At 52.1% G+C, this 17,129-nt stretch overlaps 2 protein-coding genes across 3 annotated transcripts in view; one reads left to right on the top strand and one right to left on the bottom strand.

Moving 5' to 3' along the window:
• Jarid2 (jumonji and AT-rich interaction domain containing 2) overlaps nucleotides 1-9,048 on the top strand; it is a 234,696-nt gene extending 225,648 nt beyond the window's left edge. For both annotated transcript variants that reach the window (XM_048348437.1, XM_048348438.1), the window contains 7 exons: nucleotides 45-159; nucleotides 2,358-2,463; nucleotides 3,145-3,327; nucleotides 3,743-3,873; nucleotides 4,641-4,824; nucleotides 6,720-6,827; nucleotides 7,991-9,048. In XM_048348437.1, the coding sequence (XP_048204394.1) occupies nucleotides 45-159; nucleotides 2,358-2,463; nucleotides 3,145-3,327; nucleotides 3,743-3,873; nucleotides 4,641-4,824; nucleotides 6,720-6,827; nucleotides 7,991-8,173 (1,010 nt within the window). In that variant the 3' untranslated portion in view covers nucleotides 8,174-9,048. The remainder of the gene's footprint in view (nucleotides 1-44; nucleotides 160-2,357; nucleotides 2,464-3,144; nucleotides 3,328-3,742; nucleotides 3,874-4,640; nucleotides 4,825-6,719; nucleotides 6,828-7,990) is intronic.
• Nucleotides 9,049-10,438: 1,390 nt separating this feature from the next.
• Dtnbp1 (dystrobrevin binding protein 1) overlaps nucleotides 10,439-17,129 on the bottom strand; it is an 86,401-nt gene continuing 79,710 nt past the window's right edge. Inside the window, exons 9-10 of the mRNA XM_048348439.1 lie at nucleotides 11,603-11,746; nucleotides 10,439-10,826 (exon numbers count right to left, since the gene is read on the bottom strand). Coding sequence (XP_048204396.1) covers nucleotides 10,570-10,826; nucleotides 11,603-11,746 — 401 coding nt within the window. The 3' untranslated portion in view covers nucleotides 10,439-10,569. The remainder of the gene's footprint in view (nucleotides 10,827-11,602; nucleotides 11,747-17,129) is intronic.

Raw genomic sequence — 17,129 nt, 5'->3', positions numbered from 1 at the left:
GTTGGCTATACTTTAAAATAACAATTTTCCCCTTCCTATTTTAGGAGTGACTATTCCCTGGCTAAATATTGGCATGGTCTTTTCTACCTCATGCTGGTCTCGAGACCAAAATCACCTTCCATATATTGACTACTTACACACTGGTGCTGACTGCATTTGGTGAGTACCGGTCGTCTCTGGTGGGTGCAGATGGACCCGCACTCTGGGAGCTGGGGCACTGCGAAGGGGGGCATGGAGACTGGGGACGCCGGCACAGAGCATGCAGCTGGCACTGTGCTCCTTTCTGGAAGAGGGCTCAGGGCATCAGAGGATGTTTCCATTTCCTCCATTTCCCTGGTAAACAGGGCTCTGATTGTCACTGATTATTGTTTCCTTGGTGAATTCTGCTTGGGTCTTGCTCCTTCTGGAACCTTCAGCTTTATGTCGTTCTCAGCCACAGAAGTGCCACAGGAAGGAGACTGGCAGCAGTGGCTGGGCCATCCCTTCTTTCCTAGCTGGATTTGTCAGGTCTGGGTGGCCACTCCTGTGCACTCCTTGCATCTCTCTAGAGCCAGGGTCTCCCACCCAGCAGGGTCCCGTGGGCAGCAGAGTTCCCCCCAGGAGCAGCTCCTGATCCTGCCATTGGTCCCACGAGTGGAGGTGTCATGTGATGTGGCTCTGGTCAGGACCAAGTCTTTTTGGTGTTTTGTTGAGGACAACAGATGGGAAATTACTGACTGTAGTCCGACATCTTGGCTCACAGACTGCTAGCATCACATCCATCCTGCACTGTGTTTATTGTCCTAATGGGGTGATGAAGCATCCTTTTTTATTAAATAAACTAAATCTCAGAATTGACAGTCCTCCTTCCTGGAGCCGGTGGGCAGCCGTCTGTGGGTGTCAGGTGGGTGGTCTGGGATGTGGGGGAGGGGGCGGGGGGGTGCTTGGTGCAGAGGAGGGTACGGAGCACCCTGCTGGGTGGAGATGGATGGGTGGTGGTCTCGAGGCTGAGGCCAGACAGACAGCTGCGGCCTGTACTGTGCAGGGCTTGCGGTCAGCACCTTTGGAGCGCGAGTCCTACCAGGTTCCTGACCCCTCAGCCCTCCCCCGCTTTCATCTGCAAACGTGGGCGTGGCGAAGGCCTGGTGGGGCGTTTTCATAGCTTGAGTGCTGAGTTAGAAGTGGTGAAACACAAGATGCTGTGGGCTCTTTTGAAGTCTCGTGCCCAGTCCCTCGTTGACAGGGAAGAAAGACGAGCCAGGGATGTGATCAGAGCACTTGATGGTGTGTGGTTTTTCTTACAACATGTGATTTATGTTACTAATCCTGTATTTAAATCACAAATCAGTAACAGAATATGTTGGCTTTGAAATAATGTAAACGTTTTTTAAAAGCCCAGTAAATGAGGCTGTTGGCTTACCCCTGCCGCCAACCCCAGGCTTCGGCCTCGAGATGGCTACACAGTCCATGGGGCTGAGAGGGCAGCTGCCACCCCCCTCTAACCCCCCCCCCCCCCCAAGGGGGGCCAGGCACGGAGGGTGAGGTGGTTGGGAAGGACCTGCAGAAGCCATTTCCATTGATGCTTGATGGCTGTGTTGGCTTTGGCAGCCTGATGTCCAGCAGTCGGTCCCCCTTGCTGTCTGTCCTCAAGTCTGCTCAGGTAGCCTGGACTCTACTGTGGCCCTTGTTCACACCGCTGTGGATCTTATTGGGCACCTCAGACATAGAGGGCACAGGGGACCTTGTACCCCCCTTGCTAAGAGGCTATTCCAGATCATTCTGTGGGTTTCTCCCCCAGAGGCCGGCCTCCTGCCGCAGCCTCCACTTATCTGGCACAGTTCCTGCGCCTCGCCGCTCCCGTGTGCCAGTGCAGGCTGACACACACGTGACCCGGGTGGGCACCCAGCTCTCCCCGGTCCAGCCGCTGTGGGCTGGGCCGCACAGGCTGCCCGAGGCGGCGCGTGCACACAGCCCGGCGCCTGCCTGGCCCCGCGTGGGGGAGGGGCGGCTTTCACCTTCCCTGGCCGGCTGCCCAGGTCCTCCTGGCTGCCCGTGATGGGCGCGCAGAAATTCCTTCAGAGCGCGCCAGATGCGCGCTCGCAAGGGTGATGCAGTCCACACTCGAATCTGGTTCTGATTTGTGTGGGTTTGGGACATCTGTTTTTGTTTTGAAGGGTTTTTGGCTCACCCTGTGGGTCAGATCTGCATAAAAGATGAGCCCTGCGCATGGCAGCCACGGCTGTGGTTTGGCTGCGCGCTGGGCGGCCGAGGCCAGTGGTGACGGTGCACCATGAGCTGCCAGCGCTCCCTGCGCCTGCGAAGGTGCGGCACACGCACCTCCTTATCTAACCTGTTGCTGCTGGTGTCTCATGACCCAGGTATTGCATTCCTGCTGAGGAGGAGAACAAGCTGGAGGACGTGGTCCACACCCTGCTGCAGGCCAACGGTACCCCAGGGCTGCAGATGCTGGAAAGCAATGTCATGGTGCGTCACCTCCCTACTCCCCCCAGGCTGGGGAGAAACGCGGGGGGAGGGGGGCCAGTTAATTTGATGCTGTCGCTGACCTGCCTTTCAGAAGCAAAGAGGACAACGCAAAGTAGTTCTGATTCTGGGATGCTAATGGCCTCTGCAGAGTCTGGCTCATTGGCTTTGTGCATGCAGGTGTATGTGGGTGGGGGCTGCCAGGCAGCGCTATTACTCCAGCTCTTTTGTTCCTACCATTGTACTCGCGGGAAGTCCAGGCGGCTGAGCCTGTGGCCGCTTTGGCTCTGTGTGTTGGCTCCCACACCTCCACCCGTCTGGGCTCATCTCTTCTCTGGTCCAGCTCAGAGGGAACAGCCTCCTGGGCATTTAAAGCTGGTCCCTGGCAGTGCCCGGTGAGATGGGGTGGGCTATGGGTCTGGGAAAGCAAGGTTGCGGGCTCACAATGACCTTGGCCGTGCCTTAATTGGAGGCTGTGGTGTGCCCGCATCAGTTTAGAACTACTTGGTTGTTTTTGGCATTAGCCTCTTACTTTCTTAAAGGGGAAACAGAGAAACAAGGTGGGGGGGGGCGGTAACAATCTCTTCTGTCAGCAGTGCTGCTGGGATGACTCAGGATGCTGGTTAGGTGTGCAGGTATGCGTGAGTGCACACCTACGTATCTCAACTGGCCCTGTCTCCTCAGATCTCCCCGGAGGTGCTGTGCAAAGAGGGGATCAAGGTGCACAGGACGGTGCAGCAGAGCGGCCAGTTCGTCGTCTGCTTCCCAGGGTCCTTCGTGTCCAAAGTGTGCTGTGGCTATAGCGTCTCAGAAACCGTGCACTTTGCTACCACCCAGTGGACGAGTATGGGCTTCGAGACGGCCAAGGTGAGCAGCACGCGACTTCCCTGGCCGTTGTGTAGCACGCAGATAGGACGTGCACACTACTGCACGTGCATGCCTGTTTGTAAACAGATTTTGTGCTGGAATGTCTTTAGAATCCTTCCGGGTGGAGGTCTGTCTTGGTGTTGGGGTCTGTGTCATGGAGGGTCTGATGTCCATTTCTGGCAACCTCTGCGATCCAAAGGTGCTTGTGCTCTGTTTGGCGGGTGTGGAGCTCTCTGAGGCTTGGTGTCAAGTCAGGGCCTCGGCTTCATGGCTGCCGGTGGTGTGGTCCACACCATTTCCAGGCAAGCGAAGCCATGCAGTTTTTTAATAGCCTTGCTATAAGCACACGGTGCACAGTTTGGGCATTCCCAAGAACTTTGACAGCTGCCGAGCTCTGAGACTTCATCTCTTTCAGGAGATGAAGCGCCGCCATATTGCCAAGCCATTCTCCATGGAGAAGCTGCTGTACCAGATTGCACAAGCGGAAGCAAAAAAGGAAAACGGCCCCACTCTCAGTACCATCTCAGCCCTTTTGGATGAGCTCAGGTACGCAGGTGCTCCTCTGCCAACCAGGCCAGCCGTCCCTCAGCTGGGCAGAGGCTTCTTGGGGTGTCTTTGTGCCTGTCGGGACCCGTGTCCTGGGGTGAGGCTCGTCCCATGGGCATGGCTGGGCAGCAGGGGAGGGGGTCTGTGCACCTTGACCTGGCTCTGCATTCTAGAAGGTGGAGGTGTTGTGGAGAGCCGCTGGTAGTGCCCAGCCCTTGCTTTCCTTGCCACACTGCTTGTACTGCGTGCATGGTAGTGCGGGACTCCTGGCCCTGCCTCTGATCCATCTCACTGCTCACGTCCTAGCCAGCTTTCCTCTGGCAGTGACAGGCGGAGCAGATCCACTAGACCCCCGACTTCTGCCACAGGGTGGCTTTTTACCTGGCTCCCTGGGTGTCCCTCCCTCCTCGCCCTCCCTCCTTGGGAGCTGGGGGCGCCATGCAGATTCTACCCACAATGGCTGTGGGCGATGACAATGCCAGCAAATGGTGTGGCAGTAACTAACATGCCTCGGCAAAGTCCGGCCACCGTGTAGCCCGTGGGGTGGGGGCTTGTGTGGCCTTTGATAGGAGGCCTGGTCCCGGGCCAGGACTTTGCGAAGGGGAGCTGTGCTCCTGCGCCGGCATGCACCATGGCTGTGTCTTGTTCCGAGTGGGCATCGTGGATGGCGTGGATGGCTGTCCCCTGATGGTTAGTGGTCTGGCCCCCTGATCTGCACAGAGGCCCCCCAAGCTTGCTGACGACTCCCCTCTTCTGTCATGTGACAGGGATACAGAGCTGAGGCAGCGCAGGCAGCTGTTCGAAGCCGGTCTTCACTCCTCCGCGCGCTATGGCAGCCATGACAGCAGCAGCGCGGTGGCAGATGGGAAGAAAAAGCCTCGAAAGTGGCTGCAGTTGGAGACCTCGGAGAGGAGGTGTCAGGTCTGCCAGCACCTGTGCTACCTGTCCATGGTGAGTGTCTCTACCGTCCTCCCTCCCCGCATGCTCCCCAGAGGTCCACGTCCTCGCCGGCACCTCTCAGCCCGGGACTGCAGTCTGGGTGCGTGGACGCTGCGTGGGGAGACTGCGTCCAGCGCTGCTCAGAGCCAGGGCGTGCTGACCTCTCCCACGCCGGACTCTCCCACGCCTCCCCACGCCACCCGGCCTTCTTTTTCTTTTTTTTTTTCCCTGCTTTGCTCCCACGCTCACGAGGCTTGTCACACCCGCAGAGCATCCCCATTTCCCACGGAAAAACCTTCGTGGATGGACAGGTGCCCAGCCAGGGCTCAGGGTCACCCCCATGGCAGGGTGTCCCGAGTGCGTAGTCCCCATGGCAACTCCGACCCCACTTCCTCCCTCCGTCCCTCCCTCGGGGCGCGCTGCTGTGGGCCCCACGGAGGCCCTGCTGATCCTCCTCACTGGTGGCAGCACATCCGCTGTGGGCTGAGGGGTTGATCGCCTCTTCTGGTTCAGTCACACACCCCTTGCAACTCCAGAAGCTTCAGAGGAGGGCAGGAGCCATTGTGTGCCAGGACAGCAGCCCAGCCCGTGTCACAGCAGAGGTGTTTCTCGTAGTTTGGGGGTGGAATCCGCCTTGGCGTGTGGGACCTTGCTGCTTCCCCATGGCCGGGACTCTTCCCCTCCATATTGCTGTTCGTCCTAGCATCTCCTCAGGACAGAGGTCAGCTTAGGTCAGGGCCTCCTGCCCCAGCATACGCCGCTACTCTGCGATGCAGGCGACCAGGGTGTGAATTTGGAAGGGAAAGATTCCATCTGTGAAGCCCTGGATAGCACTTTGTGTAGTTTCTTCTATTCCTGCTTGCTTTTCCCAGTCATTACTGCTCCCTCAAATCTCAGTGTCCCCAGAATTGCCCATGAGAGCCACAGAGTTCTTTGTCTCCTCGCTGCGTGCTGCGTCCTTTGCGTGTTTATCATCAGTGGCGCTTTGCCGTGGTGACTGACTTCTGTCGTGTGGTGCCGGTCTAGCCCTGGAGGCTTTTAGGGATGGCGGGGTGGGGTTTCCAGTGTGGCCTTCCGAAGGCTTGGCTTTTAGAGCTGGCACCTGCTGAGGGGAAAGGCTTTAAGTTGCACTTTCATGTCTGATGCACTCCGCATTACTTTCCCTGGTCCTTTGTGCCTTTCAAAGGCAGTGTCTTTCTGTCTGGCATTTTCATGGTGTGATAGCTCATTCTCTGCAGATCCCGTCTCAGGTGTTAGGACACCATTTTTTTTTCCTTTATATTTGGAGTAAGACTTGAACTTGGGCAAGAGGCAGAGCCCTTGTCCGCCAGCCGGCAGCATCTTTGCTCTCTCCTGGCCCTCAGGCCTCTACAGCCGAGCCTCCCGTGTGGAGGCTGGCATGTCCTAGGCGTGGGTACCAGGGTATCCACCCGTGTGTCCTATGGCCACGGCAGCTGCCAAGTCTTCCTCCGCCCATCGCGCATGGATTGCAGGCCTGAAGGACTCCATTAGGACAGCTCAGCCCCACCCCTAGTGGGTGACACGACTCCCAGCTGTTGCTCTCTTCCTAATTCTTCTCCTACCCAGTTCTGAATTCAAGTCTTGCATGCCCCCTGCTCAGCATGCTCGCTCATGGCTGCCACTCCACCACCTGAGTGAGGGAGACCTCCAGCCTGGCCTTTTCTGTTTTGGCTGGCTGGCTTGGAACCTCACTTCTCCAGTTCCCAGCCTCCCGAGTCATTGCAAATCGGTCAGATGGGAGGAGCTCAGTGCCCCTGGCACCCAATTCTTCCGTCTCACCCATGTGTGTGCGAGCAGCACCCGGGCCTGGGCAGCACGCTCAGCCTCTGCGCCCTCCTGGGCCCTTCATTCTGGAGCCCAGCTTAGCTGCGCTGCTGTCCCCACAGGTGGTGCAGGAGAATGAGAATGTCGTTTTCTGCCTGGAGTGCGCCCTGCGCCATGTGGAGAAGCAGAAGTCCTGCCGTGGGCTGAAGCTGATGTACCGCTACGACGAGGTCAGTCCCCGCTCATCCGGCCTGCCGGGGCCCGAGCCCTGCAAGGCCTCGCGCTGCAGCAGGCGCCTGCCCCGCGCCCGTGGCCACGTGGCACCCACATGACTGCAGCCCACATAGCCTGGCACTTGGCTTCCTGAGTTGGAGACACCTTGCTGGGCACAAATGGCCCACTGGGGATGGGATGGTGTCATCATGGTGGGAAAAGCACCTTTTGTAGGGAGACACACTCTCTTCTCCCTGACCCCTGGGTTGTGGTTCTGCCTGGCGCCTTCCGGAGCTGGCTGTCACTACACCGCCCCTGCCTTCCCCATTGTCACTTTGGGAAGCTTAGGCCCTCCTCCCCATGTGGTGCTCTTGTTCTCAGACCCCTGGGCCATGGCTTTCAGAGGCAACTCTCGCCAAGGTGCGTGGCCCCAGGCATCTCTCTGTAGTAGATGGCTCCCGCACAGCAGGGCACCATACAGCATTTCCCACCAGATGCCAGCGGGCCTCCTGGCGGGAACATCTGCAGGTGTCCACAGACACTGGCACCATCCCTTCCTAATTGGCTGTGTGCCCAAAGCCTGACAAGCTCTTCAGTGGCCGGCCATGTTCCTTAGCCACATCTGTGTCCACGGTGTGGATGACTGTGTTGTGATGGAATGTGTGCACCTAAAATGCACACAGGTCAGAACCTGGGCTTCAGAAGTAGCTGACTTCCGGTGCACAGTGCGTGTCTGCTCACTGGCAGCGTAGCGGGATGGAGGGCGGGAGGAGTCGAAGAGCACTCTGGATGCTCAGTATGTCTTGTTTTCCAGAGTCTCGGACTCCTTCAAGAAAGCTGGGTGCTGGTGGCTCATGCCTGCAATCCTAGCTACTTGGGAGGCCGAGATCTGAGGATCACAGTTTGAAGCCAGCCGGGGCAAGAAGGCCGTGAGACTGCAATTAATCACAGAAAAAGCCAGAAGTGGCACTGTGGCTCACATGGTAGAGTGCTAGCCTTGGGTACTAGCAGCTCAGGGACAGCGCACATCCAGGTTGAGACTTGAATGCCCAGGACCGGCACAAAACCTGAGCGAGGTCCCTGCGGAGAGGGGGCTTCCCGTCACCCTTCCCTGAGAGCTGCCCCTTGGGCCCAGGACTCCCCTCTACTGCATCAACTCTGTGTCTCTTTGTTCCAACAGGAACAAATCATCAGCCTGGTCAATCAGATCTGTGGCAAAGTGTCCAGTAAAAACGGCAGCATTGAGAACTGTCTCAGTAAACCCACACCAAAAAGAGGCCCCCGCAAGAGAGCGACCGTGGACGTGCCGCCATCCCGGCTGTCAGCCTCCGGCTCCTCCAAAAGTGCTTCAAGCTCATCATGAAGATGCCAACCCATGGTTGATTTATATATATTTTTTTGTAATTATTATATTCTAGTTTGGAGTACTTGCTGTAGGATTCAAGCTGTCTTTGCACTAGCTCTAAAGAAGATTTTCTTCTGGTTTTAGAGAACTAATTTTGTTTTAGCATTAAACTGTTGAAGTTTTTTTTCTACTTAGAATACCTAGATACTGCAGTCAGATTTTTTGAAACTGCCGTATATCCACTGTTTTAAAAACCCTTGAGGGGCTGTATTAATTTGTATCGCCCCTGTGGCTGACAAAAGCCTTTTTTGTTGTTTTGACTTTTTTGTTTTTGTTTTTTTTTTTTTTGTAACTGTTGGGGGGAAAGAGGCTTTTTAAACCCATTTTTTGAAGAGGGTGAAGTTTGGAGAACAAATTTTAAAACTTAACAGTCATGTGAGCAGATTTTTCTAGATTGGAAAAGGGATAGGATACACACACACACACACACACACATACACACACACACACACAGGAAAAAAACTTGAAATGGCTTTACTTTTGGCTGTCTTTTCTTCTGTCATGTGCAAGAAGAGTTTGTAACCTTCTGAAACCGGAGAGCCCGGGTTTGTTTTGTTGGTGGTTATGGCAGCTGAAGGCCTACGTTGGTTCTTAACCACAGGCAAAATGTGGAGGTTTGAGCGGCGAGGCTCTCCACACCAGCATATCACTATGCATCCGTTTGAGGGAGAGGATGAAGACAAAGACTGCCTGCCTTGGAGGGTCACTGAGGGAGACCTGTGCCTGATTTCATTAGGAAATCCATTCTGTTATTTTTTTGGTGCTGTTGGCTACTTTATCAAAAAAACCCTTCAATAGCATCCTTAAGGGAAAAAAGGAGAAAAAAAAAACAAACGTGATTTGAAGCCCTACGTGCTTCGTGGTCATCAATGTGCAATCTTTTAACATTCCATCTTCATCTCACTGCTTCTTGTTGTTCGCACCTTCACAAGTCAGCATTAATCTTTCATTTGAAATTTGTTTTCCTTCCTGATCATATTTAGAGCCACTAGGTCTGCAGTTCTTTTTGAATGTGAAAATGCATTTGTGTTCATCCTTGTCTATTTTTTCTCTTCATGTTTTAACAAAAAGGAAAAAAAAAAGAAAAAAATCCCATCCCTTTTGTACATACACCTGTAAATTGTTTTAAATACTTGAGCCTTTTCTTGGAGGGGAGGGGAGGGGGGTGAAAAGACAAGATGAAGAAAAGCCTTACATTTCAGTTTCTTCATCGGTTGGATTGGATGCTTACAGGGTTTTTCTTGTAACATTTTATAAGTGCTGCTTACATCACTGAACAACAACAAAAATAATAATGGAGTAGCTGTTGCCCTTCTCCGGTTGTGTGTACAGTATGTGTGGAATAAAAAGGGAACGTGTTTTCACAAGCTGTTCTGTTTCGTACTTGGACCGCGGCGCTGTGGCTCCCGCCGCAGGGCTGCAGGCGGGCCCTAGGATCCACGTTGTTGGTCGTTGTTGCAGAAGACTGAACTGTTTTGGAATATTTAACGATGACATAAACGGTCAAGTGTTTTCCAGTGTGGTTGTCCGGTTTTTATGGCCTTGCTGTGTACTTTTCCCTCTCTTTGACAGTGAACTTCTGCCTATGGCTTACAGTTTGACATTTAATTTATTAGCGCTGCTCTGCACCCTCCCTTGAGAGGGGAGACTTCATGTGGTTTATTGCCAGTTTTTTGTTTACTTTTCAGGTTTGTACTACAAGGTTTAATAATAAAAACAAAAGTTTTTTGGACATTTGTCTGTCTGGTGGAAGATGAGTGAATGGGACTGACGGCCTCCGGCTGCCAGCAGTGAAAGTGCTGAGAAGAATTTTCATTTTGCTCACGTAGGGCACCATCTGCTGGTGGCCCTGTGGCTGGCCAGCGCACAGTTGGGAGGCTCACCACTGATGTAGAGCGCCATCTGCTGGTGGCCCTGTGGCTGGCCAGAGCGCCTGGGAGGCTGCTGGGCGGGCCATCAAGTAGAGAAACTTCCCTGCAGGAGGAATGACGACTACTTTTGCTATTCTGGGCCTCTGGGCTCAGGTGTGTGTTGTAGGGGCTGCAAGTAGAACTCTGCCTGTGAGGGTCTGGTATTCATTCAAGACTGTGCGCCCCCTCTCCCCCCGCCCCACTCCTGTGAGCCCCCAGGGTCTCTCCATGCTTGGGGAACCCTCAGTTGTGCTGGCCTGGAGATGGAGGTAGGGAAACACCATTCCCTCGGGCACAAACTAGCTACATACGCTTTTCAGTTAATTCCTCAATCTTTATTGATAGCCCTTCTCTGTTTCTCGCACACTATTGGCAACTGTGTAAAAATCAAGAGCCTCTGTACAACAACCTGGCTTTGCAGATGGAGCGTGTCCAGCTGAGCATTCAGATGTCCGGATTTGAGTCACTGTCCTCGCTGATGTCTGGGGTGGCCTTTCTGTCACTGTGTAGCATGGCCAGGGCAGTGTCCACCTGGACCTCCTCCTCGTCAGACTGCACTACCGGGCTGTCCCCCCCTTCCCCCGGGTCTGGGGTGGACGGGTTGGTATGGGCTGAAGGGGAGCAAGGTGGCTGGGATGGGAATTCGGGGGGATCTGGAACCTGAAGCGTTACTTCGCTCTGACAGGTGTCCTGCTCAGGCTCTGGAAAAGAATAAAAAAAAGTCTGTCAGTGAAGTACTGGCAATTATGAGCCACAAACTTCAACTGACCGTACATGGGCTGCTGTGCCTGTGGGGGGGGGCCACCCGAGCCTGCCACCCGCCTCGGGCAAGGACCGTGTAACACCCAAACAACACTTACAGGCCTAAGGGCTTTACATATGTAATTTATCCTGGGACACCAATGCCAAGGGACGGAGCCCAAATTATTGGACCTTTGGCAGGTCTCCAGTTTAATGATTAAATTAGTTCTTTGAGTATCAAGATTTTCACTGTCACCATACTGTCTCCTGCCAATGCTGCGTAGAGCCTTGCTGAGAGGCTAACTGTGAGGACAGGAGGACCCCTCTCAGGTGGGCATGGAAGCAGCATCTGTGGATAGGTAACTCAGAGAACTGTCTTCTGGATGTGGAGGAAGTTCTTTAGTATGTATGTATGTCACTAGCTTGCTTTGTAGTGACATACATAGAAGAGGACAGAGCCTGAAGAACTGAAGTGTAAGCTCTACTAGTGAGCCCACATACAGGTCTGATGCTTTGGCAAATGCTTGCCGAATGAAAATGAAATGGTGCCCACAGGACTGCAGCTACTCCATGGTGGCTGCACCCACAGATTCCACTGAAGCTCTGAGCCAAGGGCAGGTGCGGGGAAACCCTCCCTACTCCGGTCAGCGAGGGCAGTTTAAAATCCAGCCTTGCATTCACTTCCCTCCCTGTGCAGCCTGCCAGGTGTGTGAGTTCTGCAGGTCTCCACTCCTACCTAAGCCAGGGGACAGCGCGGCGTTGTCCTCGCCACCGGAATTCAGGAAGACGTCCAGGGCCTCCTGGTCGGAGATGTCCATGAGATCCATCTGCTCGAGCATGTCCACATTCACCTCCATGGATGACATGCTGCCCATGGGCTCTGGAACAGATCCACAGCAGGAAAGGTCCTTTTTTCTCTCACATTACTTTAAAGGGCAAATTTCGTTGGAATTAAGCTAATTACATTGCTATTCGCAAGTAATACTGGCTCAATCTGGTCTGGGCCGTCTTTGTCTCCTGTAAGCCCTTCCTGTCCAGTGATACTTGAGCAGGGCTGAGGCTCAGGCTACCCTGTGGCTGAAGGCAGTTGGCAGCTTCTGCCTACAAGTGGGCACTGTCTAAAATCACACTGCAGTGTTGAAAGCATCTGCAGCTGAGTACTGCAACCCACAGCTCCCGGCCCACTGACAGCCGGAATCACTGCTTTGCCTGTGGACTTTTATAACCCAGAAAACCACAGCCAATAAAGGCGCCCCTGGCATGGTAGTACCTGGTGGAAGCAAACGTGATTGTTTCCGGAAGAATGTACCCTTAACCGTGGGTTCCACAGGAATATAAGCTCATAAAAGCATTACAACCCAATCAGAATTCACAACGCATGGAGACAAGCCTTGCGAGGGAGGGCCAGCACGAGCAAACCCAGCGTCAGCGTCCTTTGCCAAGAGCTTCAGATAAATCTTGGGACCAATAAATGAACAAGTGCCAGACAGCCATCTGAAAGGGGCCTACAGAAATTTAATCACTGAAATTTCACTTGACCTATGACTTGAAGATTGGTGTAGAAAATCAATAAACTAGACGACATGGTGGCACATACGTGAGCTAGGAAATGCCAAAGGTTTAGCACCTTCACAGTTCCACAAGGAAAGCAAGAGCGCTCAAAGCCAAGAGGCCCTGGGACCCAGATTTAGGAAGCAAAAGACATTAGCAAGATGAGTCCAGGAGGAAGATATCTGGGTTTTGCCTTTTTTTTTTTTTTTTTTTTTTTTTTTTTTTTTTGGTGCCAAGCTCATGGGTTTGGCGGAAGTTTGGGTTGTTTGGAAGTTACACCCAAATCAATGCCCTCCTGCCCTGCACCAACCACATCAGTGTCAACGCAAGACCCACGTGACCTGAAGCACAAGGGCGGCAGTGCTGGACCCGGCTGTCAGGGCTGCCTGGCCATGCTGGTGCCTCCTGGGGGCCCTCTGTGTGGGAGACGGGATGTGCCCGGGCTTTTCTTGGCTGTGGAAGGAAGACTTTCAGTACGGCCTTTGGCCAGTGTTCTGACTTGAACAGGGGAGAGAGGCTCTCGTTTTGCATAGCTTAAAACATTGCTTTCACAAAAAGCTTTCAAGAAAGAAGCGCACCAAGTAAGATGGCAATGAAGCTGTTTACGCCAGTAATCACTAAATGTAAATGAACCAAGCCTGCTAAAGGGGACAGGGCTGGGATAGAGCTCAGTGGCAAAGTGCTTGCCTTATTAGTAAGTTCAATGTCCTGGGGTCCATTCCCCAGTACCCAAAAAAGACAACACACGCACATATACAGTTTAAATAATACAGTTAAGCCAGGTACCAGTGGCTCACACCTGTAATCCTAGCTACTCAGGAAAATGAGATCTGAGAACTGCAGTCCAAACCAGCCTGGGTAGGAAAGTCTTTGAGACTAATCTCAATAAACTACTCAAAAAAAGCCAAGAGTGGAGCTGTGGCTCAAAAGTGGTAGAGTGCTAGCCTGGAGTAAGAAGCAGCTTGGGGTAGTAGTGTCCAGGCCTTGAGTTTAAGCCCCAAGACCAGCCCAAAATACACAGACAGCTGGGCCTGGTATTAAATCTGTAATTGCAGCCGCCCCCCCCCCCCCCCTGCCCCACATGAGGATCTAAAGCTCCAGACTGGCCTGTTCTGCGCAGCAAGACTGTGTCAAAAAATACAAGAGCACATGATTTCTTCTCTTTGTTGTTTTGGTTGAATCTTTTTAGTAACTATGGGCAAGCAATTAAAGTATAGTGCTATAATCTAAGAAGCATTGTTGGGGTGAGAATAGTACTTTTTAGCCAGGTGCCAGTGGCTCACACCTGTAATCCTCACTACTCAGGAGGCTGAGATCTGAAGATCTAAGTTCAAAGCCAGCCTGGGAAGGAAGGTCTGCCACTCTGAAGATGGAAATTGAGCTGTGGCTCAGTAACTTAGGCTGGCCTTGAACTTCTGATCCTCCTGCTTCAGACTCTCAAGTGGTAGGGCTATAGATACTCATGTGGACCTGGTTATAAATAACACAATTTTAGGTATGCAAAAGCTAGACTAACCACAAATACAACGAAGACTGAAAAGGTTCCTGTGCTAATACTTATAAAAATTAAAGATAATTCTATGGAAAATGTGCCAAAATTAACAGTACATATAAAGTATCTATGGTATGAGGAACAGAAATGTCATTGGTCTCAAAACAGTATCTGAGGCAAGTGTTTTCTGACACTCAGGAATAAATGAGGGGGGATGGCTGTCCTAGCTAATTCTGTCAGGCTAGAAACGAAATACCAATTCCAGTCAAACTCTGACCAAAGAACTTGAGAGAGTCACAGTAACTGCAGCAGCCAGGCTCTAGAGACATGGAGGCCCGCAGTGAGCACACAGCTTGTTGTTGACTCCTGACAAGCTGTGGCCTGTGCTTTGCCAGGCAGGGAGCCGAACTGGCCCTCCGGCCTCTGCCGGACCCTTGTCCTAGTCACAGCAAGCAAGAGGGTCCCCAGGCTTTGTCAAATGTCCTCAGCAAGGAGCCAGCGAGTGCTTCATGAATATTACAAGGCAGTATGGTTCTGATCCAGGCTCTATGTCAGAAGAGCTGGAGAGAAGTGGACACCCACAAGAACTGGATAGGTGGACTCAGGGCTGCAGCATGAAGCAGCACAGGAAGGAGGCTGCTAATAAGACTGATAGTTTCTGCCATGGCCAAAGTGAAAACTGGGCCCCACCAAGGCACACAAATTCAATGACAGTGAACCACAGAGCCAGAGACAGAATAGAATACAGGAGAATGTCCCTATTACTGGAAGTTAAGGACTTCTCCCCTCCCCCTTATTTGTGCATTGAGCAGTAAAGTCAGGGCCTAGGGCTGCACCACCTGTTCCAAGCCCCAGCTTGTTCAGCTTTTAGTTTGTTTTCCAGATAGGGTCTTGTGCTGATTTTGCCTGAGGTGGCCTTAAACTTCGATCCTCCTTTGATGCCTCCTTGGGGTGAGTGCCACCACAATGAGCAAAGCTAGTAATTTCTGAAGAGACAAGCACAACCATATGCAAAGCTGATCAATTAACTGATTTGCACAGACCCACTCTGAAATAAGACAAGCCACGGATTGGAGAAGTCATATGCACCAGAGAATCAGCAAACATCAATATCCACAAGTTTGGATGCAAGAAATGGAACATAAAGTAATAAACGAATAAACAACTGAAATTAAAAGGAAAACCAAAATGTTGATTCAAATGCCAACAAAGATGTAGAGTGATGGGAGCACACACAAGAAGAGGGCTTCTACACGGGCTCTCATGTGTTGGTGAGCACTGAAGGAATCTAGTAAACTTAAAAGACAGGTGTGTCACATGACGGACTGCTCCCCTACAGAAGTGGTTCTTCAAGAATGGCCCCCGGCTGGCAGCCCCAAGCTGCAGGTCATAGAAAACTTGCCAACACCTTTACAATCTCCAGAAGCTTCCAGAATTTGGGAACTGGTGACCTAAAGCATATACTTGGTAAGGTACCTCTCTTCATGCCTGCTACTTATAGTAGGATTAAAAACAAAAAAACAAAAAAGAATAACAGGGGCTGGCCAGTGGCTTAGTGGTAGAGTGCTAGCCTTGCATGCATGAAGCCCTGGGTTCAAGAAGCCAGGGGACAGTGCTCAGGCCCTGAGATCAAGCCCCAGGACTGGCAAAAAACAAAACTAAAACCAAAATGAAACATTAAAACCTTGGGATATCTGTTTGATGTAAATAAATTTAGGAATAAATAATAAATCAACAAGCCCAAACTGATTAAGATGCCTGCCTGATAAGTTACAAAATGATGCATACCATGTAATATCATTTTCCCGAGGTTTGAAAACTTGCAAAGCTTAGCATGTATTATTGTTGGAGTGCGCTTGTGTGTGCGCAGGGCTGGCAATCTCTGGAGGTGAGGATGAGATGCAGGGCCCTCAACTGTGTGAAGGATTTATTTATGTATCTGATGGGTAGCAGATTCCTGGATACTTATGCCCTTCTATATGTCTGGAATTGGGGCATGTTAGACTATTATCAGTTTTTCTCTAGATATTTAAAATGCTTCCTAATTAAAATGAAAACTAGTAATAGAGCATAATAATTTTCATAATGCTAAGTAAGACCCTCATGAGGAAGTTAATAACGCCAAGTTAAGATCACAGCTGGCAGCAATTTGAAGACGTTTTTGTACTCTACAATGTCGTGGGGACAGGCTCCGAGTGTAGCATGGGTGAGTATTGATCTGCTAGTTCTGTCCTGCCTAACTTTACTGTCACCGACACCATTCTGGCTCCTGAGTACCGGGTCCACTCTGGGACATGAGGGCCCCAAGTCAGGGGCCCAGCACAAAATGAAAGCAGTGAAGATGCTTCTCTGAGAAGCAGCATTAGGTCAAAGAGAAGATCAGGCCCAGGACTTACAAAGCCCCTGAGTAAGTCCCCCAGGTCCTGCGGGCAGAGGGGCCCGGCTGTGTCGGGGCCTTGCAGCATCCTGCCACTACCTTTGGCTCATCCAGGCTCACAGTGGGGCCTGCACACTTAGCTAAGCTTCTGGGTGAAACTTTCCATGGCTTTAAGTTAAAAACAATGCATGTGATCATGAGAAATATTCAAACTGCTCTTTCTTAGTGGAAAGAGACCAAAATGTCAGGTTCACTCCGCCAACCATTTTCTTTCTTTGATCCGTTCTTCCAAAGTGAACTTTCTGGCCTACCAGACAGGCGATTTGCCCTTGCAAAGACCGGGAACGGGGGGTAGGGTGCTGTGCCCTGGCAGGTCGCGACAAGCCTACGGCCTCCAAGTGTCCCCAGTGCTACGTCCAGACATGGCCAGCACAGGCCCGCGCCACTGCCTGTGGTTTTTGTTTGTAAACTGAAAAAGGCGGCGCTACTTTTTTGAAACCTGAAGAAAATTATTCTTGAGATGTTCAAAGCCACAAAAATCCAAGCACTTAGTATTGAATTGACCTCTGTCCAAGTCACATTGGCCTTTCTTTTGCCAGGCAAGCAGCAGCTGTGGCTCCCAGCTTAGCATCTCCAGGTGGGCAGGCCACGCAGGGCGCCTCCTGAACCTGTCAGGCTTCTGCTTGCACCCCACTATACCCTCATTTCCTCCGCACCCCCTCTAGGCTCAAAAGACCAAAGCTGAGTAAGGCAACTAAATAGTTCCACAGGCTGAGCTGCCCAGCCCTCTGCTTTCAGACCTCTGGGACGATGAGAAATAAACAACTTTTTTTTGTGTTATGG

This window comes from Perognathus longimembris, chromosome 6 (assembly GCF_023159225.1).
Source record: "Perognathus longimembris pacificus isolate PPM17 chromosome 6, ASM2315922v1, whole genome shotgun sequence".
Taxonomy (NCBI): domain Eukaryota; kingdom Metazoa; phylum Chordata; class Mammalia; order Rodentia; family Heteromyidae; genus Perognathus; species Perognathus longimembris.
The sequence above is the reverse complement of the archived record's forward strand: the minus strand, read 5'-3'. Positions and strand labels throughout refer to the sequence as shown.